The sequence below is a fragment of the Marmota monax genome, unplaced genomic scaffold, assembly GCF_021218885.2.
Source record: "Marmota monax isolate L192 unplaced genomic scaffold, Marmota_monax_Labrador192_F-V1.1 WCK01_AAM20220418_F8-fsc00002, whole genome shotgun sequence".
NCBI classification, from domain to species: Eukaryota; Metazoa; Chordata; class Mammalia; order Rodentia; family Sciuridae; genus Marmota; species Marmota monax.
Genome location: NW_026693571.1, coordinates 19,483,996 through 19,509,429, shown reverse-complemented (window position 1 = coordinate 19,509,429; position 25,434 = coordinate 19,483,996). Strand labels below are relative to the sequence as shown.

The window sequence follows — 25,434 nt, the reverse complement described above, 5'->3', positions numbered from 1 at the left end:
ACCAGGTTTAAGAAAGATATATTAACTGGACAAAATGTAAAGTAGCTTATTCATCTACAGGTAGGAAGAAGACTGAGAAAGTTCTAGCTGTGAATACAGCCTATTTCTCATAGAAATGAAGGATGAATTAGGGGATACAAACAAGAGCCCAAAAGGTAAAACTAGAAACCATGGAAAACTATTCCTCTCTGGTCTACCTCAGCTCAAATGAAGAAAATAGCAATCTGTATCTGGTTGTATTTCAGAATTGTGATGTGACTGCTGTGGACTTACAGTTTTCTCCTTTTTACATAGGTGTATCTAGAACAATTTCTCTCTCTCTCTCTCTCTCTCTCTCTCTCTCTCTCTCTCTCTCTCTCTCCCTCACCCTTGTATGTTAGATGAAACAACACATTTCTTGTTTTATAACTCTTCTGACAGAGAGGAGTCATACTCAAAATGAGGCATACTAAGCTATAATTAAGATCCTCAGCTACACCTGATTTAGATGACAAGATCCCAGAATCCAAGATCAGGCCATAATCGCATAGGGCTTTAGAGTCCTTGAGAAGAAGGGATGGACGCATATAGGAAGAATTCACATACTTTGTGGTCAGAGAGTAGACTATATAGTAGATTAAATATAGCTATAATTTGTTTGCTACTCCTATCACTGAGAGATAAAGTTTCACATCTTTGCCTTTAGTATGTGCTGCACTGAGTGATCTCATTGACTAATAGAATGCAGAAGAGGGGATATCATGGGTGTGCTATGGTTGAGTCAATAAAAGCCTTGCAGCATCTAGCCAAGGCTTTTTTTGGGGGAGGGGGATTCACTCAGGTGAACTTAGGGGGTACTTTATGCCTGAGCTATATCCTCAGGCATATATATATATATATATATATATATATATATATATATATATATATATTTTGAGACAGGATCTTACTAAGCTATTTAGTGACCAAGTTGCTAAGGATAGCCCCAAAGTTGTCATCCTCCAGCCTCATCCTCCTGAATCACTGGGATTATAGGCATGTGCCACAATGCCTGGCTCTAGCCATGTATTGTGGGGCCATGACACCATTTAAAAGTCAGACATGATGAAGCTATGACAGTCCCACTGGAGCCCTGCATTCTTGTCTTCTCAAAAAATGAGATATAATACAAATGATTTATTTTTAAGCCATTCTTTAATACAGCAGTAGATAATTAGAACTATAGGATAAAAATAGTATATGTTATGTTAGTTCTATATTCTTAGCTCTAGATACTAGAATAACCATTGAAAATATCAGAAAATGTGCTCTATCTGATGTGTGTGAGGGGTAAAAATTTGCTCCCAAAATGTAGGCTCTCTATATGATTCTTTCTTTTGCTGAGAAGAAACTTTTTAGTTTGATCCCACCCATTTATTGATTCTTGGTTTTAAGTCTTGCACTAGAGGTGTCTTACTAAAGAAGTTGGGGCCTAATCCCACATGATGAAGATAAGGACCTACTTTTTATTCTATTAGACTCAGAGTCTCTGGTTTAATTCCTAGGTCATTGATCCACTTTGAGTTGAGTTTTGTGCATGGTGAGAGATAGGGGTTTAATTTCATTTTGTTGCATATGGATTTTCAGTTTTCCCAGCACCATTTGTTGAAGAGGCTATCTTTTCTCCAATGCATGTTTTTGGCTCCTTTGTCTAATATAAGATAATTGTAATTTTGTGGGTTAGTCTCTGGTGTCCTCTATTCTGTACCATTGGTCTAATACTCTGTTTTGGTGCCAATACCATGCTGTTTTTGTTACTATTGCTTTTTAGTATAGTTTAAGGTCTGGTATAGTGATGCCACCTGCTTCACTCTTCCTGCTAAGGATTGCTTTAGCTATTCTGGGTCTCTTATTTTTCCATATGAATTTAAAGCCAAACACCAACAAAACAAATAATAGAATCAATAAATGAGACAAGACCTGAACAGAGACTTCCCAGAAGATGATATACATTCAATCAAAAAATATATGAAAAAATGTTCATCATCTCTAGCAATTAAAGAAATGCAAATCAAAATTACTCTAAGATATTATCTCACTCCAGTCAGAATGGCAGCTATTATGAAGACAAACAACAATAAGTGTTGGAGAGGATGTGGGGAATAAGGTACATTCATACACTGCTGGTGGGACTGCAAATTGGTGCAGCCAATATGGAAAGAAATATGGAGATTCCTTGGAAATCTGGTAATAAAACCACCATTTTACCCAGCTATCCCTCTCCTTGGTCTATACCCAAAGGACTTAAAAAACAGCATACTACAGGGACACAGCCACATCAATGTTTATAGCAGCAAAATTCACAACAGCTAAACTGTGGAACCAATCTAGATGCCCTTCAATAGATGAATGGATAAAAAAATGTGGCATATATACACAATAAAATATTACTCAGTAATAAAAGAGAATAAAATCATGGCATTTTCAGGTAAAGGTTGGCATTAAAGAAGATAATGCTATGTAAAGTTAGCCAATTCCAGAAAAAAACAAATGCCGAATGTTTTCTCTTATATAAGGTGACTGACTTATAGTCGAGTAGGGAGGGTGAGCATGGGAGGAATAGATGAACTCTACATAGGGTAAAGGGTTGGGAGGGGAAGGGAGGGGGCCGGGGGTTAGCAAGGATGGTGGAATGTGATGAACACCATTATCCAAAGTACATGTATGATGAACATACTTTGTATACAACCAGAGATATGAAAAATTGTGCTCATTATGTGTAACAAGAATTGTAATGCATTCCACTGTCATTTATTTTTTTTTAAGAGAGAGAGAGAATTTTTTTTATTTATGTTTTAGTTTTCGGCAGACACAACATCTTTCTTTGTATGTGGTGCTGAGGATCGAACCCGGGCCACACGCATGCCAGGTGAGCGCGCTACCACTTGAGCCACATCCCCAGCCCAACTGTTTATTTTTTAAAAATCAATAAAAAAATATCAGAAAATGTGATTTGATATAAACAAATGTTTTAACAAAAATGAATATTATGAATTATATCTATATCTATTAATCTACCAAGAGGAAATTAGGAGATTTACTGAGTAAAGAAAAACAGTTTCAAATTACAATTAAGGTGTGCGACATATTAAAAGTGAAATCTAAATAAAACTGTACTTTATTTTGACTTATATGTGTTTAGTGCATAGTTGATGCTTAAAAAAATGTTAACTTAAAATGATAACCATCAATCGTACTCTCTGGTGCTTCCATCTTGTTAAGAATATTAAGCTACATAAAAGTAAAGAGTAGAAATATTTGGATTAATTACTAACCTGGCATTTCCGCTGCCTTGCAGTCCTCTATGAATCGGGCAGCTCTTTGACCAAATGGGGTGTGTTTCTGTACTGATGTTTTCTTTGAGTACTTGAGAGCTGTTCTAATTTCATTATATGTGCCAGGAGCTGGGGTGATTGATTTAACAGGTACAAATCTCTAGTGAAGAACAGGAAAACATGCCATTGAGAAACTATAGAACATTTTGATACTTCACAAGTTAAAAGCTAAGCTACTGAGTATATAACATCAGAGTTTAATTTATTTCTTAATGGAGTGAAGAAAATGTAGATGAATTAAGATCTTACACACATCAAAACAAAATATATAGCTTTTAATCAAATTCCTATATACTAATATAGTAATATATTAAATGCCTTACCAAGGCATATAAACTTCTAGAAAGGAATAATCTCAATATGATATTCTAAATGATAGCATATGAACAATTTCAACATTTAAAATATTCTGAAAATTAAGATCATAAATAAAAACTATATGATCTAATATGATTGCTTTAAGTAAACAAATTACACTATATTAGCAATGTTTCTCAACACACATATTCAATTAACACAACAATATTATTAAGCATCTTAAGAAAAATAAAATCTTAGATTCAAGTGGTTTATAAATTCAGCGTAACTAATAAATTTACTAACATTAAATATATACATATGTGTGTAACTATGAACTCATAATATATTGTATATTACTTTTTAACTTTTTATTTTAAAATAACTTTGAGTTTCACAAAAAGGTTTTAAAAATTAAAAAATACAGAAAATAACTGTAGGAAGTTTACCTAGTTTCACCTAATTCTAACATGTTACACCATTTGCTTTTTTTTATTTACGTATCCTCTCTCTTTTTGTCTACCAGCTTCCCTCCATATATATATATATATATATATATATATATATATATATATATATATATATATATATATACACACACACACACACACATACATATACATATACACATACACACACACGTATGTGTGTATACTCACATACATGAAAAATATATATGCATTGATCCTTCACCTCTAAACACTTTTATATATATAAATGAAAAATAGGAATGTTTCCTTATATATTATAGTACAGTTATTAAATTCAGTAAACATATCAATGATATAATACATATGATCTACCATTCATAATCCAAACTGGTCTAAAATGACTATACTGATTTTTACCATGAGATACATGATATCATATGGCATCAGATATTGCTCTTGGACATCATGTCTTTTTAGCCTCTTTTAATACAAAGATATTTCCACAGCTTTTCTTTGTGTTTTGAGACTTTTAACATCTTGGGAGAACATTGTGTTCCCCTTTGGTACAATAAACCTTTCTTATTTGGAATTTATCCTAGGGTTCCCCATGATTATATCCATATTATGTATTCTCGAGAAGAACAGGAAATAGATGATATGGCTTTCTAAGGGTATCATATTTGGAGGTACATGATAGTCTCTGATCCTCACCATTGATTTTAGTTTTGATCAAATCCAATATTCCCTCTACATTTATCAGCAAGCACTCAGTATTCTGCTGTAAGCAAGAGATCTGCTTTCTTCTCCAATTATTTTTTCATTATTTAATCTATTTACTTATCTATTTATTGTCCAAATTGTCTCAAGGATGCCATTTTAATGATTTATAACTCATTGCTGAACTTTGGAACAGTGGTGGGGATGAGGAAGGTTTCAAGTTAGTTCCTATGTACCTATGATATACTCTCATTTTTTATTTGTTTCTTAAAACTCACTTTCTGATACAATAAGATATTACAGATTCACCTTCTTTCTACATTAAAATCAGTCATTTTTCAGAAGAATCCTGTTCTGTTTAATGGGGAATATAATTAGTGACCAAGATCCAGGCATTAGAAATTCTCCTTGATACTGGGGTGTCTCTGTTCCTTGATTCATTTATCAGACCAAGCTACAAAAATATAGATACCTACATATACATGTACACATAGATACATGCATACACATATAAGTGCATGCATATATATATATGTACATATATATTAGAAATCATAAATTCACATCAAAATCTTCCATTCATATCTATGCCACAGGTTCTTTTTCCACATCCCCCAATCCATATTTGTACACACCTTTTCTGCATTAAAAATCCTAGTTCACAATAACAATTATTTTGCTTAAAACTGTGCTACCTCTATAATGATTGTTTTATCCATACCATTCCAATACACCAACCTACTGAAAATAGTTCAGAATTTGTCTTCAATGCTAAACTCACTACCCATCCCTCCAATCCCATCCAAGACTGATATAGTCAAATACTGTGGATAGCTGGATTATTCCTTCTTCCCCCAACCCTCCCCTTTTTCAATTTGGTTAAAGGAATTCATTTGGAATACAATCACTCATTTGCTTCCATTTTCTTTCAGTTCCAGAGGGGTTTTTTAATCCTTGTCTATTCTTACTGATTCATTTTCATTTTTTAATGTATGAAACATTGACATGCCTCCAAAAGACAAAATATATATTCATAAAAGATAAAAATATAAAAAAGAAGTATTGCTTTCTTCCATTTCTATTCTGTCCCATGGGATGCTGAACCACTGACAAAAAAAGTGCCTCAATTTGTAACATTTTCTGATTTCCATGAAGTAAATATGCCCAAAGCAATAGCTAATTTCATACTACCAACATAACAGCAACCAATTTACAAAAGTCATAGAAAATTAACAATTGGCTTCTGAAACAGTACAAGTAAGCTACAGCACACCAGTGTTTCCACTCTATCTCCTTACCACCCCTTATAAGTAATCAATGTCAATGATTTCTGATTTATTTTATATATATATATATATATATATATATGAAGAAAAGTGGTTATTAGTATGCCTTCCTATTCTTCCTTCTTACTTACAAAAGGTAAGTATTTCAAATGTGCTCTTTTTTACTTTGTAAAACAAGTAAATATTAACATTATCAAAAATAATTTATTACTGTAAGTATCAAAAAGAGCTATTTAAATTTTTTCTAAATACCATCTTACTATTCATATGTAAAATATAATGTTTAAAAATTATCATCCCAAACCCCAGATGCATACTAGAATCACTTGAGGCATTAAATATTGGTAACTGGGCCCTATCCTAGACCAACTGAATCATTCTCTATGAGAAAGAGTAGAAAGGCAGGTTAGCACCTGGTCATGTGAATGTATTAAAATCCCCCCAGGTATTTCTAATGCACATCCAGAGCTGAGAACCAGTGTTATAAAAGTATGTTTGAAAACTTAATACTTGAAGAAGCAATGTAATTTAATGCATTAATGTAAAATATTGAACAAATTCCTTAATCAATGATTAAATTGTCCCAGAAACATATCTGTCTTTATTCCTATAACCAGAAATTCTGTGTCCTAAGTCTACATTGTTAATGGCATTATTTAGCTGCTCATGTTCAATTAAACACTAACGTTATCTGTATCAGATAGTCATGATTGGTATTAACTTCTCCACATCTTTCACCTAACCATTATTTGTTTCTACATATCTTCTTAAACAATACTGATATCATTTTTTTTCTTTTCCATTTCTGAAAATATATTTAAAATATGATAGTTGCCAATTGATAAAAAATTAGGGATATATGTGATAAACAAAAATAACTTAAATACAGAGTGCTAGCTACAAAACTGTATTTTTTTAAAAAATCAAGAACACATATACACACAGAAACAACAATAACAACAACAAAAAAACCCTGTCCCCCACAGACCCATCGCGTGTAGTTCCTTAAGTACCATTAAGTTGCTCAAGGCAGAAACCTAATGTTCATTCTTGATTCTTCCCTGTCCCACACTATAACATCTAACCCATTAAAAAGACATCTTAATTATGTCTACAAAATATACCTGCAATCCATATACTTTTCTCCCAAGAGATGTCTCTTAAGTAAAATAAAACCAAAGCAGTCATCTATACTCAGCTGAAGGTTAATAACCTTCTCAAGTTAAATAACATAATCAGAACCCTACACAGATATAAGTATCACAATTACCTTGGTCTGGAGGCTGCTACATTAAAAATGTTGCCAGTATTTTAACAGTCTTGCCTAAGAAATATCTTATCAACCTTCAAGATCCCTTAGTATATTCCTTGGAGAATATAAAATGGTTACTGCAGAATATATGATATAACTGCAGCATCATTAAGGAGGTCCCAGAGGCAGTTGTAGATATGACCTATGGCCAGGTTCCACAGAACTTACTCTGAAAAATATGCATGACCTCATAGGTTACATATTCATCAGCAAAGTACATTTTAAAATTCAGAGTAAAATAGACCTTTCTTATAATCTGAATTGAATGCTTACATATGCAAATTTGCTTAATTCAAATATTCACCTTCTAATCTTATTTTACTTCATTTTACCCACGTTTTTAGGCATTATGTTTTGCCCAGACCATGTCCACTTCCAATTTGCTTAAAGACCACTTTTACTTTCATAATCTTCTTAAACACCACTGAATTTGTTGCTGGCCTCACATTATGCCTATTAGACTCTATATATGAAAATGGCTACAGACCATTACCTGGGATTGAGAAAGAAAAGCAGGGGATGTATCATTTACACTCGGCGTCACACTTTCAGTCTTCTGAAATTGACTTTTAATGTCATATCTTCCAGGCCCTGGTACTCCCTAAATTACAGAAAGAAAGAAATACATGTTCTCATTAAGAAAGGATCTATATAGCACCTAAGGGAAGAGTTGAATAAATATCTGAACCAAAGCAACAGAGTTTTTAAGCAAATTCCTATATGATATTACCAAAACACTTCATTAAAAGCTAAGCCAGAACAAACTTCTTAAGAGCAACAAAAAAGAAAATTTTCCTTAGCAAAGCTACCCTTGAATCTGAAACACTACCTGAAACTTTGCTGCCCTCTACTGATAAAGCTCAGAAAAAAATTATTCACCTCTTTAAATGATTAAATATTAAAATGAAGAAATATTTTTAAATGACTTCTATAATTCTTCCACGTAAAAGTACACAATTAGATTCCTCATAAAAAATTTACTGTCTGGTTAGGGCTAAGTGGAGAATTCCGGCTCAGCATGTCCAAGGCCCTGGGTTCAATCCTCAGCAACAACAAAAATTTTGCTCTTTTCAATTTCCATTAATCAATAGCCTGCAGTTTTTTTCCAACATATTAGCTTTATGAAACATTTTAAGCACAAATGTTTGATGTACCACATTGAGCTTTTAAGTAAATACCTTAAAATAGATGAACAATTAATTCTGTAAATCCTGAGACTAAGTTCTTTATTATTTATTATTTTTTTTATTGGTGCATTATAATTATATAATTCACTATGCCATATTCATACATACACATAATTTGATCAATCTCAATCCCCAGTACCATTCTTTCCCTTCCAATCCCTATCTTATTCCTGGCCCACTTACTCAACTCTGCAGATCTCCCTTTTATTATTATTATACTTTATATATCTTGCCAGCAATTATTGTTATCTGTATTCTTGAGGTTTGCCATGTAACTGGAGTGAAATTTAATCTCTATAGTTTTGATGTACATTTCCCTGATTGCTAAGGATGTTGTTTTTTTTCATATATTTATTGGCCAATTGTATTTCTTCTTTTGAAAAATAAGTGTCTACATCATTTGTCCATTTATTAAATGCTTTGGTTTCATTTTTGTTGTTTTTTTTTGTGTGTGTGTGTGTGTGCACATGTCAAGTTTTTTGAGTTCTGGATATTAATACCCTGTAAAGGAGTATCTAGCAAAGATTTATCCCATTCTTCAGGCATCCTTTTAATGCTCGTACTTGTTCCTTTTGCTGCTCAGACACTTTTTAATATGATTCTGTCCCACTCATAGATTCTTGACTTTACTTCTTGAGCTTTGAGAATCTTATTAAGAAAGTCAGCTTGCAGAAATATGTTAAAGTGTTAACTCTACATTTTCTATGGGCAGTTGCAGTGTTTTTGCTCTAACTTCTAGGTCCTTGAAACACTTCGAATTGATTTTTGTGCAGGATGAGAAAAGGGTATGTATTAAGAAGTATTGTCTTATGTAGTGAGGTGAACCAATATTTAGGTAATAAATATTTACTATCATTATATCTTCTTGTTGAATTGTTCCCTTTACCAGTATTATGACATTTCTTGTCTCTTCTGATTGATTTTTGCTTGAAATCTGCATGCATTATCTGGTATAACAATAGTGATTCCTGCTTATTTTCTGACTCTATTTGCATAAAATATATTTTTCTACCTGTTTACTTTCAGTCTGTAAATTTATTTGTCTATCAATCTCTTGCAAACAGCATAGGGTTGGGTCATGGTTTTTTGTTGTTTTTGATGTGTGTTTTGTTTTATTTGTGGTACTATGGATTGAACCCAGGGGTGCTCTACCACTGAGCTACATCCTCAGCCCTTATTTTACAAGACAGTCTTCCTAAGTTGTACCAGCTGGCCTCAAACTTGAAATACTCATGCCTTAGTCTCTTAAGTATCTGGGATTACAAGTATGTATCACCACACACAGCCAAGTCATGTTTTTAATCACTCTGCCACTCTATGTCTTTTAATTGGAGAATTGAAATCATTTGCATTCAGAGTTATTATGAAGAGATGTTTTATTACTTGCCATTTTTACTTCCTTCATATATTTAATGTGATCTCAATTTTCATTTTTTAAATTGTTCTAGTAAGCTTCATTATTTCTGAAGCTCTGGAGTTTCTTTTAAGTATTTGCTGTAGTGCTTGCTTATTGGTTAGGAATTCTTTTTATTCATCTTTATCTTGGAAAATATTTATTTCTTCTTTGATTCTAAATGATAGCTTTTGGAATACAGCAATCTTGGCTGGCAATTGTTTTCTTTCAGAGCTTGGATTATCTCATTGATAGCCCTCCTGGATTTCAGAGTCTGAACTGAAATTCTAAATATAACCTGATTGGTTACTCTAAATGTGACCTGATATTTTTCTCTTGCAGCTTTTAATATTCTATCCTTATTCTCTTTTAGACATTTTGATTATGATGTGTCTTAGAGAGGTTCTTTTTTGATCTTATCTATGTGAGGTTCTATTCCACTCCTGTAGGTAGATGTCCATCTCATTCCTAAGCTTTGGAAATTTGTCTTTTACATCACTGAAAAGATTCTTAATTCCATGACTCTGTATCTCCATGCCCTCTTCAATCCTAATGACTCTTAAAGTTGGTCTCTTAATGTTTTCCCATGGTTCTTGTACATTCTTATCATAGTCTTTTATTATTTTTTTCTTTACTGAATAAAAGAGTGCTCAAGTTCATAGACCCTTTGAGGACTGCAGTTCTCTTTTCTGAAAAATCTAATCTCTTGTTAATGCTTTCAACTGATTTTTTTAACTTTATTTATTGTGTCTTTCATATCCAGGAGTTCTGATTAATTTCTATTCAGAATATCTATGTTGAAATAGTATTTTACCTCCTATATTTTCACCCTTAATTCATTGCTCAGATCACCTTTTAGTTAATTAATTATTTTAATAATCAATTTTTGTAGTCTTTCTCTGGAATTTCATTCCCTTCAATATCTGTGGATTCTTTTTGTAGAACTGTAAATTTGGATTGGGGTGGAGGCTTGTTTGCCTGTTTTCCCATGTTTTTAGGGGTCTTAAATTTCTAAATTTCTTAAGGTATTTTGGTCACAGCAATAAAAAGCTGACTAATATATCCCAGTAAATCCCTAGCACCTCTCAGGAAAACAGGTAACAAACAAGAGAAATGAATAATATAAAACAGTAAAGTAAATACCAGTGCCTACTATCACATCTACAACACTAATTACCATAAAAAAGAGAAATGGCAGTGTCAGAAATTAACAGTAGCAATAATAAATAGCCATGAATTAGATCCACTGAAGTAAACAGCAGGTGTTAATTATTACACCCACAATACATAATACAGCAGGTATCAACTATGCCTTCCACAGTACTAATAACTACAACAACATAAATGTTGAGGACAGGAATAGTTCTGAAAGATGATAAAATTATAGTTCACTAAAGGAAAAGAAAAGGAGTTGGAAGACAAAAGAAAGTTTAGAATATTCAAAATACAAATAGAAGAGTATAGGTAGCAGGTGACAGCTATAAAGGAGGAGAAAAAATAGTTAAAAGAAACAAAATAAAGGTAATGAAAAAGAAACAAGTTCTATGCATGTATAACTACAAAACAATCAGTACAAGAACACCAAAAAAAAAAAAGGAGGCAATTCTTAATGCAATATTAAAATATTGTCTCTACTGAGGTAGTCAAAACCTTTGGATATTCATTGCCTTTGACAGATTGTTCTTCTTTTCATTTCTTCTTGGGCTATTTATTCCTTAGAAAGAGCAAGGACTGGGGATGAGAAACTCTTCTGCTTTTTGTGTTGCTCATTGAACTGCCACCTGGAGTACCCTGTAACAGAAGCTGGTTGAGAGCTCTCCGTTTCTCTCTTCAGCAGAACAGGTATGATATAATGGGAAGAACTGACACTTGGAGTTTTGTCCAGAAACTAAATTGATGAACTCTGTTACAGAATTCTAAATGAGAAGCTTTGGCAGCTGGGATTTGGCTCTGGTCAGACCTTTGGAACTTTGTTGGGTGGTATCTGCTACAGAGAGAATAGATCAACATATCAGTAGGGCTGTACAGATCCAATCTCTGGTGGACCTCAGTGCCTCACCTCACTGCAAGAACTCTAGTTATAGGGCAAAACAAACTAACCCTCCACCATTCTTGCACAATCCACCATAAATCTAGCTTTCCCAGGAATAGATTCTAAGTGTAATTGCAACCACCTTTTCAGTTTCTGAACCTTCTTTAGCTGGTCATGTGAGCTGCAAATTGCAGAGGGAAAGAGAGTGGCACTCCCCTACATATCTCTGACCTGAATCCCTCTGGGTACAATTTTCTTAGTACCTGTTTCCACCATGTTCTGCTGGGTAAGCACTAGGCCACCTGATATGCAACTGCCTGGAAAGTATAGCAGTATTTGCCATAATCTTCTGGGCTCCTGCAGCAGCAAGCTGTAGTGCAGACTCAAAATGGTTCCAAACTTTAGCTCTCTGCTTGCCAATTCAGAAACACAGAGCAATTTTTGAATATCAGTTCTCTATGCAGCCTCTAGTTAAACTAAGTTCCAATTATTCTTGTGTTCTATAGGTTTTCCCCATACCAAATTTGTCCACTGTTTTTCTATTTCAGTTTGTGTTACACTACTGCCACCACCAGCTTGGTTCCAGAGTCCTCTGTTCAAAGCACCCAGATTTCTGTGTCTTTATGATTCTCTAATTGTCCAATATTGAATTTCAGTGAAGTTATTCTGTCACCGCCTCACTAAGAAGCAGTACTCTGACTGTTGAATCCAAACCATAGAGCAATTGGAAAGTACAGTGTAGGGCATCCCAAAATGGTTATATTTAGGATCCCTAAGGTTTCCAACAGGTTATATTTTTAGTCTACAGCCAAGGTCATGAACACCCTGATTCAGTATATGTACTCAACGTCAGAAACATTTGCTTTTGAGCATGCACCTGTTGGCAATATGCATTCTTCATATGGCTTTCATATTTTAAAAAACTATTAAATGGTTCAGGGAGCTAAATGAAACTGGCTGGGGCTAAATAAAGACAGAGCTGGAGACTAGGGGCTGCTGCCACCTTTAAATAAAGAACATCTACTCTCTCAACTGCACCTTGCATCTTCTTCCACCTCCTGGGATCCTGAATCTGTTCCCTGACAATTGACGTAGTTGGCTGAATCCCATAAGGGTGAGAAAAAGATGACTGCCATGACCAGCGTAGTCAATCAAGCAGGTTCCAGCAAGGGGCAAAGGGGGATAAGAAAAATAAAGACTCAAACACGTATAGATGCTTTTGAAGATACAGCTGTGTTCAGGTGGAGCCGATGGAGAAGCATGTGGAAAGAGTTATGCCAGGAATCTTTATTTATATATGTATCATTAACAGATTAAAAACTATGCATTATTCTTTGTATTCAGGAAAAGTTTCAGGGCTAGCAACATTATGCAGCTTATTCTGCAGTTACATTCTACAGTTGCGTTGTGCAATGTTAGAAGTTTTGTGTAGTTCTCAAGAAAGTCCATTGTTTAAAGTTACTGTTAGGGGAGCAGTTTCAGGAATAGCAGAACTTGTGAAACATTGTGGTTGTCTAGCAGGAGAGTTTCTCTATTCCCAGGAGCTATGTGCCTGAGATCAAGGTCCAGGCTAATAAGACTCTAGCACAGAGTCTCCTCATGCTGGGCATTACCACAGCAGCTAGGCATCCTGCAACTTTGCACAGAAATATCCCCAGGTACCAAGCATGCCACAGCCATGAGATCATCAGAGACCCCAATCTCAGACACTGCTCTCCCATTCTCTGTCACAGCTCTCCACACATCTGTGTCAAAGATAGACACTCCACAACAGCAGTGCAGACAAGATGGAGATGGACTGATGCGCAGCATGCATGGCCATTGGGGCCATGACATAAATGATTCTTTTAGTTTTGAGAGCAAAAACTGATGTAGCTTTACCAGAGACTGCCAAGATGAAGGAGTGGCAAGATTAAAAAAAAAAAGAAAGAAATCTTGGAAGGCAGCATATGGTTGCTAGAGGAGGATCTTTATGCCTTGAAAATGCCCCTTGGCCTCCCTCATAGTGCTGATGGAATCTGAAAAGGACAAGGAAGAATACAATCCTGGCCAATGGTAATGCAGAAAATTAAAGAGCAGCAGCTTATGGCTCCAATAGGCAGCTACTGGCAGGGCCAGCTCAGGTAATCAAGTTCATCACTTTCTACCTGTCAGGCAGAGTTGGTAGACTTGGGAAAATAATTCAGACAGAGGCCAACAAAGCTCCCAACTGCTTTCTTATTATGCCTGTAAAAGTCAAGGCTTCTGGGAGCCCCATGTGCTATATGTTATTGGTCCTGTACTAGGAATCAACAAGAGCCAAGAAAACCCAGATATGCTAGAAGCCAGCACAAGCCAACAGAGAGAGCCCAAGTGTTCCAGGATCTGGGCAAAGGCCAAAGGAACACCCAAATGTGCTAGGAACTGGCAGGGGCCAAGAGAGCTCAAGTGTGCTAGCAGTCAACAGGGACAAGACACTTCAGGATGTTGTAGGACTTGTTACCTATGTAGGAAAACCAGAAACAAGCCTATACCTTGAAGGCAAGACACCTATTCTGTTCAGTGTTTGGTACACTAATGTCTCCAGCCATGAACAACCACATATGTAGACAGGGGTAACTATGGAGTCACAGATAGACACTGTCTGGTTTGATATTTTTACAAGACAAAATAGCTGAGCTATACACTGTCTGGAAATGAAACCAAATGAAGTAACCCACATAGTGATATGTACAACAGTTGTGTGATGTATTGGGGGCAAGTTCTTTAGTAAGAGTTCTGGGTGCTAGGCCACCAGCAACAAGTGACAACTATAGGGCATGTTACTGGCCATGACCAGAAAGAAAAAAAAATGTTCTAGGAGTTGGCAGGGGTCAGCTGACTACCCCAATGAATGACAAAGCAGATGTTTGGCTAGAAAGGGGTGGTTAAAGCAGACATCTCCCACTGACCTGGTGACTTGGTTGCACCATTGCCTATAACATGCATATGTGAAACCTATGTGGAATATAGTCAAACAATGGGGTATACCTTTAACATAGAGTGCCCCGGGAGAGGCCTACTAGGCATGTGTGGCTTGTACTCTGGAGTAGCCACACCTCCAGTGCCTTGGATTCACAGATGGCCAGGTAATGAGTAGATGCATCCACTTAACACAATGGCAGGTTGGCTATACTGGCCCTTTACCAAGGTTGAAGGGGGAGGTTTTTGCTTTGATAACAGTTGGTATAGCGACAGGCTTCTTTGCCTTGCCTTGGTTAAGCAAATTTGTATAGTTTTATCTATCAACTTTTAATAAAGTAAGTTTGGAAGAAAATTCTACATAATTCTATGTAGAAAAATAATTTTATTATATATAAACCTATTAAATATGCATCAAATATAGAAATATAGAGAGCATAACTTAAAATATACACTGTTAACTTATTTTTGTGGAATATTACACATAAGGAATAGCTGTCTTTTACCTATGCAGACAGATATGGTTACAAATAATCAGAAACAAATAAACAAAGATTATGTTCCCACTGTCTTCAACAGTTGTGTAAGTGGTCATTACTATGAATCATAAAGAAAATATTAAAATTTAATAATAGGATAAGTGACCATAGTTAGTCTTAGGGAAAATATTTCACATAAAAGTAAAAATGAGAAGCAAGTACTCTACCAACTAAGCCAGGCCCCCACCGCCTGCCCCAGCGTTTTTTTTTTTTTTTTTTTTGGTGGTCCTGGGGATTGAACAAATGAAATCATGAATCCTTCAACAAATACTTCCTTTTCCTTATCTTCTGCTTTTTCCTGAAGTTACTGAACTTTGCTTTGTTAAAATAAGATAGAACAATATAATTAGGTATTTTCTTCAAAACAGTTTAACTTTAGAATTTAATAAGAAAATCTGAAACAAGCTCCAAAATAGGCTTTGTGAAAACTGACCACTGAAGGGTAGGTCTCTGTACACCATTATAAAGAAGGCATCAAGACCTTGAGAAGACCAAGCCCTTGGCACAGGCTGAAAATGCTGGGGACCTTACCCTGCTTTTTCAAACTGTGGTCAACAAATCACCTGTATTGAAATTGGCCTATTTAAGACATTGCCACCCACCACCCTGAGATCTGGTGAATCAGCATTTTATTATGCCCATGAATCTACTTTAAATAAGCCCCACAGTTGATTCTTGTGCACAATAAAGAATCATAGCCAAGCCCAAAGGAGTTGCTACCACAGCATCATTTCCAAAGAAGGCCCAGATCTTAAGAGTATTTTGCCAAGGAAACACAGGGTTAAAATTATGGAAACAAGTTTATGGCATTTTTCATCTGCAATATAATAAGAATGGCCTTCTTTCTTTAAAATCTGAAGTATAATCATCCATTGGATCAGATGTTGTGCTGGCAATCTGGGAGTAGGGAAAGCCCCAAACGGCTTTACCTTGATTCCTCTAACATGGAGCCATCATCAGTGATGATTATGATTTTCAGCTTTTAAAATACTAAAACCTTACTTTGTGCAAAGCACTGGTATAAATTAATAAATAAAGCATGAGCTATGCTTTTAAAAAGCTCACACTAAATTACTGGTTTTCAATCTACTCTCTGCACAAGAGTTATCTGGGGGAAAGCGCTCCCCAGTTGATTCTAATGCACAATCAGGATTGAGACTTAAAACTGCTGTCCTCACTCAGTACAATCACTTTTGGGTTACAAAATGGAGAAATTATAATTCCATTATAACTTCTCATCTGTTGGGTGAAATACTTTTATAAAGATTGACTTACTTCATCAGTTCTATTTACCTCAAAGAACAGTTCATATAGGAAAAGTAAAATAAATGGTTTTTCCCATTTGCATTCTCCAATACTCATAAGTGAGCATTTTAATTTTTTAAATTTTAAATTCATGGATTTCAATATTTTAATTAATCTATTGGAGTTGTGTTGCTCATTTATGCTAACATTATCCCATTTTGACCAGTGAATAAATATTTTAATATGTCTCAATTCTTTTCAAATGATCTCAATAGTCTTTCATACTTTTTTGTTTTCTAGTAGACTAAGAGATTTCAAGCTAGTCATTTAAAAGGCAAAAGTGGAATAAAGAAAAATGCTTGTGCATTTTCTCTATCTCCCTTTGGACTGCTAAAGCTGGAACATCAATCTTCTGTCCTTAGTACTCCAAGTTCTCAGGTCTTCAGACTCAGACTGAACCTATACCATGGCTCTCTAGCACCATAACTCTTGACTTTTCTGCTTCTCTATTTCAAATACAGAAGATACTTTTCAAGATTTGATATTTGCACAGGAACATCATAAAATTATATAGCACCTAAAACTATGCAGTAAACTTTACCTGTGATTATTCAAATACTGAACTAAATAAAAAATACTAAAACTAAGGAAATTGTAATAATTACTAAATGTGATTTGGTACAGTAAGATACAGAAGGAATTCTAATTTTAAGATTTTCATTTATTTCTACATGTTATAGTTTCGTATCTAACTTGTGGATGTCTCAAGTATAATTTAGCTGATATCCAAAGTATAATGGAATAATGTTACAGAAGGGCATAGAAAAGGAAAAAAAAACTTTATTTTTTTAATAGCATCAATTTAGGTGTTACCAAAAAAAGGTTTTGTTTTAGCTTAGAGTTTTCTACTGGTCTATAAAATTCTCTGCAATCAACACTCAGATAATGTTTTAAGTTCTTCCTATTGATGATCCTTCTGTCAAATGAGATGTAGAAACATTATTCCCTGTAGTTACTGAGCACCACCCTGTGGCCAGCACTATACTTGATACAATTTTTATGTGATAGTTCATCCTTAAAAATCGTGCAAGGTAGACAATACTAGTCATAAATTTTCCCAGTGGAAAAAATAAGATTACTAGAAATTAAGTAACTTATACACAATCAGTAGGGACAGAAATCAAACTAAGATCTGACTAATTACCAAGCCCCTCCTCTTTTTCAATGAGTATTACAAAAGTGCAATACTACAGAAATTATGAAAAGACTAATTAAAAAATATATTAAATGTTCATTGGCCTATTAATAAAAATACATCCTGCTTTATATTTCAGAGCAAAATTTCTTTGGTTGTATATTTATTCTTTTAAAGGTATTTATTGAACTATCTAATGTGTCAGGCACAAGCTAGCTTTAGATGGGTAACAAGATAGAGATCTGCCTTCATAAAATGAAAATTCCAGGTAAAAAGACAGACAAATAATAACTAATCACATAAAAACAAATTGCAAACTATAATTAGTGCCACAAAGGATATAAATTGCTGAAATAGAAAATAATACTAGAATATGGACAGGAAAGATGATTTATGCTGAAACCAAAACACAAGGAGATTCTTTTAAAATGAATGGAAGGATTAGCATTTCTATTATGGAAGCATATGCAAAGGCCATGGGAAAATTGGTCAGAATCACATTCCTGGTAGAATAAAAAGCATGTGTATGTGCAGCCAGGCATGGTGGCATACACCTATAATCTCAGTCACTTGGGAAGTTGAAGCAAATGTATAGCAAGTTCCAGGCCAGCCTCAGCAACTTAGTGACATTTTATCTCAAAATTTAAAAAATAAAAAAGCCTGGGGATATAGCTTACTAGCAAAGCCCCCCTGGGTTCAATCCCCAGTTCCAAAAATAAAAAGAATGTTCAAAGGTCCTGAAGAAGAAGTTTATGCCTAGGAGTAAAATTACTGGGTCATATAATAATTCTACACTTAGCTGCCTGAAGAACCATCAAAAAAATTTTTTTAAAGTAACCTTTTGTTTTCCATACAGATTACACCATTTTACATTCCCACCAGCAATATAAATTCCAATGGAATGAAGATTCCAGTTTCTCCACATCCTCACCAACACTTGCTATTTTCCATTTTAAAAACTTTTTTGTTAAAGCCACTTGCTATAATTCGGATTTTATATGTCCCTTAAAGACCCACATGTCAATGGCTTTTTTGCCAGCCTGGGACACTATTGGGGGTTGTTGGAACCTTTAGGATATAGAGCCTAGTGGGAAAAGGTCATGGGAGATATAACCCTAAAGGGGATAGTAGGACCCTGACCCTTTCTGTCTCTTCTCTCTTTGCTTCCCTTCTACCATGAGGTAACAGGCCTCCTTGACCACATAGTCCTACCCATGATGTACAAGGCTGCCACAGGTCCAAAGCAATAGGGCAAAGAACCATGAGAACCTCTGAGATCATGAACCAAAATAAACCTTTTGTCCATATAAGTTGATTATCTCAGGTTTTTTGTCACAGCTATGAAAAGCTAACTAACAATAACATCTTAGTAGATGTAAGATAATATATGACCATGACTTTTATTTTCATTTCCCTAATGATAAATAATTTGGGGAATATTTTCATGTGTTTATTGGCCATTTGCATACTTCCTTAAAGAATACTGATTCACAACCTTTGCCTATTTGGGGGAGGAGTTGTCAGGCTTCATTTTAAGAAGATAAATCTAAACACCTATGAAGAATAATGGAGTAAGATTGGAAGTAGAGATACCAATTAAAAGGATACTTCAAAAATCCAGGAAAGGGGCACTAAATTATTTGACTATAGAGTAGTTGTAGTAAAGATAAAACAATTATAACAACAAGAAGTCATGATAGATTGTCTACAAAGATGGCCACCCAAAATTCCTCATAACCTTGTAATTTCATGACATATCCCCATGACATATCCCATCAAAAGATGGTGTCCATTTCCCTTTGAATTGAAGCAGGCTTATGACTTGACATGACAGACAATACATTGGAAATTACAGTCCCTCTTTTGAGCTTAGGGCTTAATAGGCATTATATATTCCACATTCATATTCTCAGAGCCCTGAGCCTCCATCTAGTAAGTCCAACTACCTGGAAGGAAACCAAAGCCCAGTCAGCTCCCAGTTGCTACAGTAAACCCATCTGAAATGCGACACATGTAAATATCTGGGATATTCCAGCTCTAACCCCAAATGAATGTCAAATGAGTCACTCCAGCTGATACCACATGATTACAAAACTACCTAACTGAGCCCATTGGACCCAGAGAATCAGTTTATTGTGAAAGTCCAGTTGGCTTAGAATTAGTAAAACTATCTACAAAATATTGGTCCCTGGTTAAGGCATGAAATTATTAATAGCCTTGTTTTGTAATTGTGAGTCCAGTAAGTTTTGGAGTGGTTTGTATCCATTTATAAGCATTGTTAATTGACAACAGTGAAATGGATGATTTATATATGCTGTTAGTGAGACTCAAGAAGGTTTTTACTGTTGGTGCTGGTTTTCTAACAATATGCTTACAATATAAGAAATTTTGGCAAGACTCCACTTTGTACTCCTTAGTTCTAAGGTGTTCTATGCGCATATCTGTCATTTCTGATGCAAAAGAAAGTCCTGGTATACTCAGAAAAGGGAAGACAACTAGAAATCACTCCTGTCCTCTCTGGAACCTTTGCAGCCTTTGACTATAAAGAATAGCTTTTATTTAATTAATTTAATTAATGCTGTTGCTATTTGATTATTTTTGTGCAATGAACTACAGATATTCAGATTGTCATTTTGCTTTAGTAACAAAACCTTGTCTGCCAATACTAGTGTAATCCTGAAAAATGACAGATTGTTATTTTAAGGCACTATGTTTTGGAGTTACTGGCTATGTAGCAACAAAACAATCACTAATATTTACTAAGCACCTACTATTTGTAGGCACTATTTTGATTCACAGATAAGAAAAACATGACACAAAGACATTAAATTTTTCCAAAAGTATCATAGCTTGTAGGTGGTTGAGCCAGATATTATTAGTTACCAGCACAATCCCAATTCCCCATTTTCCCTTTCCTGGCCAACTTCCAGATAGGGGTGACTATGTGAAAACGTCCTAACAATCGTAAACTATTTTCAGGTGGAGAAACTAGAGGCATGAGAAAAGTTGATGGAAGATTAGTTCAATTTCAAAATGTTAGTTTTGTAGTTCCTGTAAAACATCAAAGTGAAAATATCATACAGACAATAATTCATAGACGACTAAGTCTCAGTGGACAGTCAGGGCTGTAAAATACACATTGGAAGTGATCTTTGTGTTTGGAAGTGGTAAGTATATATAAATAGTATGTGAAACCATGAAACTAAATGTGGTTTCTGGGGAAACAACATAGAGAAAGAGAAAAAGGCTAAGAATATTATGTCATATTTATATGATTCTCAATATTACATTCATAAAAAACAGCCTTGTAATTGTAAATGAAATATATTTTTAAAATACGCCCCATGTATAGTTGACAATTTTAAGTGACCCCAACCCTCATCATTATTAAACAGTAATAAATAACTTTGATCTGAGACTAAAGAAAAGAACATGTGTCTATTACATGTGTTTGCATAAATTCACTAAAAACAAGTATATGTCATTCAAATCAAAAAATTAGTGACAGGAAGTGCTTTGTAGGATAAATCACATACTAGTTAGCTGAAGGTTATGTTCAGTAACAGAAATAGAAAACAAAAGTAGCTTTTCTTTTTTTTAATTTTTTTATTAGTTGCTCAAAACATTACAATGATCTTGACATATCATACATTTGATTCAAATGGGATACGTAATCTTATTTTTCCATGTGTACAGATTGCAGGAAGTAGCTTTTCTATGTAAATCTAGGCAAGTAAATTAGAAGAGTCAAAATTCAAAGGAAAGCTAAAAGTTTGACTATGTATTATTGTTTGGAATAGAGAGCTGTAATAGGCAGTAACAACCAAATAAAAAAGAAATCAAATAATGCTGATGAAAAGTTATTTAGATTACATAATAACAACCATGTCAACACTGGTATTAGCAATTTGACTGAGTGAAATATTTAATACAGCAAGTCTGAAGCCATACTACCAAGTTCTAAGATGAAGTAAATATGAGTAGATGTGGCCATCCTGGATATCTCATTATAATATTAAAGAATTACAGAAGTTTTTTGTGCTTTTTTTTTTACCAAGAAGAACCATATACAAATATTTTGCTGTAATTATTATATCACAAATGTGGTGGGTTTTCTAGTAGTAGTCAATATTTATAACATCTATTTTGGTAAATTAGTGCTAAGTAAATATTTACAGTTCATTAACATTTATTACTATACAATGAAACAAGAACATCCATGTGTGAGCATAATCTGCTTTTCAAAACCTGAATTCTACCAGGCATAGTAAGCGCATGACTATAATCCAGGCAATTCAGAAGGCTAAGGCATGAGGATAAGGCCAGCCTCAGAAACTCAGTGAGACCCTCAAAAACTCAGTGAGACCCTCAGAAACTTATCAAGAACCTGTCTCAAAATAAACAATAAAAAGGACTGGGAGTAGCTCAGTGGTCGATTCCCTTGATTTCAATCCCTTATACCGCAAAAATAAATAACCCAAATTCTTCTTTTTAAGGGGAGAGTAATGCTAACATTTAATTAATATGTGCAGACAAGTGAATACATCTAAATGAAATAATATTAAGTGTTATAAATCTTGAAATTGGAGAACCCATATAAGATTAATTAATATTATAGTCACAAAGAGAATTCAAATGCCTACTAGGGCCAGGATGGTAAACAAGTGTTGAATGGAAAATGGTATAGTGAAAATCATACCATTCATCTTTATCCCCAAGGGCAACATTTAATCAACCCCAATTGAATATTGTTAATTTTTTTTCATGGAAAAAAAGTGAAAATCTGGATTTGTATAGGAAATGCCACAAGCCACAAGTGTTGCCAAATTCACTCAATTTTTAACAATTATAAATTGTCCATAAAATACACCTATGAATTAAATTCAGTTCATAGGCCAATGGATTCCACATTCTTCTCTCTTTTTTATTTATATTGATAGCAGAATGCATTAAAATTCTTATTACACATATAGAGCACAATTTTTCATAACTCTGGTTGTATACAAAGTATATTCACACCAATTCGCGTCTTCATACATGTACTTTAAACAATAAATGATCATCACATTCTGCCATCATTTATAACACCATGCTCTCTCCCTTCCCTTCCAACCCCTCTGCCCTATCAAGAGTTCATCTATTCCTCCCATTCTCCCTCTCCCTATCCCACTATGAATCAGCCTCCTTATATCAAAGAAAACATTCAGCATTTGGTTTTTTGGGATTAGCTAACTTTATTTAGAATTGTCTTCTCTAACTCCATCAATTTACTTGCAAATGCCATGATTTTATTGTCTTTTAGTGCTGAGTAATATTCCATTGTGTATATATGCGATATTCTTTTTATCCATTCATCTATTGAAGGGCATATAGGTTGGTTTCACAGTTTAGCTATTGTGAATTGTGCTGCTATAAACATGGATGTGGCTGTGTCCCTGTAGCATGCTGTTTTTAAGTCGTTTGGGTACAGAACGAGGAGAGGAATAGTTGGGTCAAATGGGGATTCTATTCCAGATTTCCAAGGAATCTCCATACTGCTTTCCATATTGGCTACACCAATTCGCAGTCCCACCACCAGTGTATGAGTGTACTTTTTTCCCCACATCCTCACCAACATTTATTGTTGTTTATCTTCATAATAGCTACCATTCTGACTGGAGTGAAATGAAATCTTAGAGTAGTTTTGATTTGCATTTATCTAATGATGAACATTTTTCATATATTTGTTGATTGAGTGTATATCATCTTCTGAGAAGTGTCTGTTCAGGTCCTTGGCCCATTTATTCATTGGGTTATTTGTTTTTGTGGTGCTTAGCTTTTTGAGTTCTTTATATACCCTAGAGATTAGTGCTCTATCTGATGTGTGAGGGGTAAAAATTTGCTTCTGAGATGTAGGCTCTCTATTTACTTCAAAGATTGTTTCTTTTGCTGAGAAGAAACTTTTTAGTTTGAGCCCATCCCATTTATTCATTCTTGATTTTAATTATTGCACCACAGGAGTCTTATTAAGAAACTTGGGGCCTCATCCCACATGATGGAGATTAGGGCCTACTTTTCTTCTATTATACACAGGGTCTCTGGTTTTATTCCTAACTCTTGATCCATTTTGAGTTGAGATTTGTGCATGGTAAGAGATAGGGTTTTAATTTTATTTTGTTGCATATGGATTTCCAGTTTTCCCAGCACCGTTTGTTGAAGACACTATCTTTTCTCTAATGCATGTTTTTGGCTCCCCTTTGTCTAATATAAGTGTAGTTTTGTGAGTTAGTCTCTGTGTCCTCTGTTCTATACCATTGGTCTACCAGTCTGTTTTGGTGCCAAACCATGCTGTTTTTGTTACTATTTCTCTGTAGTAAAGTTTAAGGTCTGGTATAGTGATGCCACCTGCTTCAGTCTTCCTGTTAAGGATTCATTTAGCTATTCTGGGTCTCTTATTTTTCCAGATGAATTTCATGATTGCTTTTTCTATTTCTATGAGGAATGTCATTGGAATTTTGATCAGAATTGCATTGAATCTGTATAGTGCTTTTGGAAGTATGTTCATTTTGAGAATATTACTTCTGCCTCTCCAAGAACAAGGTAGATCTTTCCATCTTCTAAAATCTTCTTTGACTTCTTTCTTTAGGGTTCTGTAATTTTCATTATATAGATCTTTCACCTTTTTGTTAAGTTGATTCCTGAGTATTTTATTTTTTGAGGCTATTGTAAATGGGGTAGTTTTCCTAATTTCCATTTCTGTGGATTTATCACTGATATACAGAAATGCCTTTGATTTGTGGTGTTTATTTTATATCCTGCTACTTTGCTGAATTCATAAACAGATCAATTTCAAGTGATGAGATAGCAGAAGCCATCAAAAGTCTAGCAACCAAGAAAAGCCCAGGACCAGATGGATACACAGCCAAGTTCTACAAGACCTTTAAAGAAGAACTAATACCAATACTCTTCAATTTCTTTCATGAAATAAAAAAGAGGGAACACTTCCAAACTCATTCTATGAGGCTAATATCACCCTGATCCCAAAACCAGGCAAAGACACATCAAAAAAAAGAAAAAGAAAAAGAAGACTTTAGACCAATATCTTTAATGAACATAGATGCAAAAATTCTCAATAAAATTCTGGCAAATCGAATACAAAAACATATCAAAAAGATCATGCACCTTGATCCAGTGGGATTCATCCCAGGGATTTAAGGTTGGCTCAACATACAGAAATCAATAAATGTAATTAAATTACATCAATAGGCTGAAAAATAAGAATCATATGATCATCTCAATAGATGCAGAAAAAGCATTTGACAAAATACAGCACCCCTTTATGTTCAAAACACTAGAAAAATTAGGGATAACAGGAACATATCCCAATGTCATAAAGGCTATCTATGCTAAGTCCCGGGCCAACATTATTCTAGATGTAGAAATAATGAAGGCATTCCCCCTAAAAACTGGAACAAAACAGGGATGTCCTCTTTCACCACTTTTAATTAACATAGTTCTTGAAACACTG

General features: G+C 34.6%; 1 protein-coding gene across 1 annotated transcript in view; it reads right to left on the bottom strand.

Annotated features, from left to right (window-relative positions):
- Stpg2 (sperm tail PG-rich repeat containing 2) overlaps positions 1-25,434 on the bottom strand; it is a 548,790-nt gene that overhangs the window by 410,558 nt on the left and 112,798 nt on the right. The window contains exons 7-8 of the mRNA XM_058583945.1: positions 7,890-7,997; positions 3,294-3,453 (exon numbers count right to left, since the gene is read on the bottom strand). Of these exons, the coding sequence (XP_058439928.1) occupies positions 3,294-3,453; positions 7,890-7,997 (268 nt within the window). The remainder of the gene's footprint in view (positions 1-3,293; positions 3,454-7,889; positions 7,998-25,434) is intronic.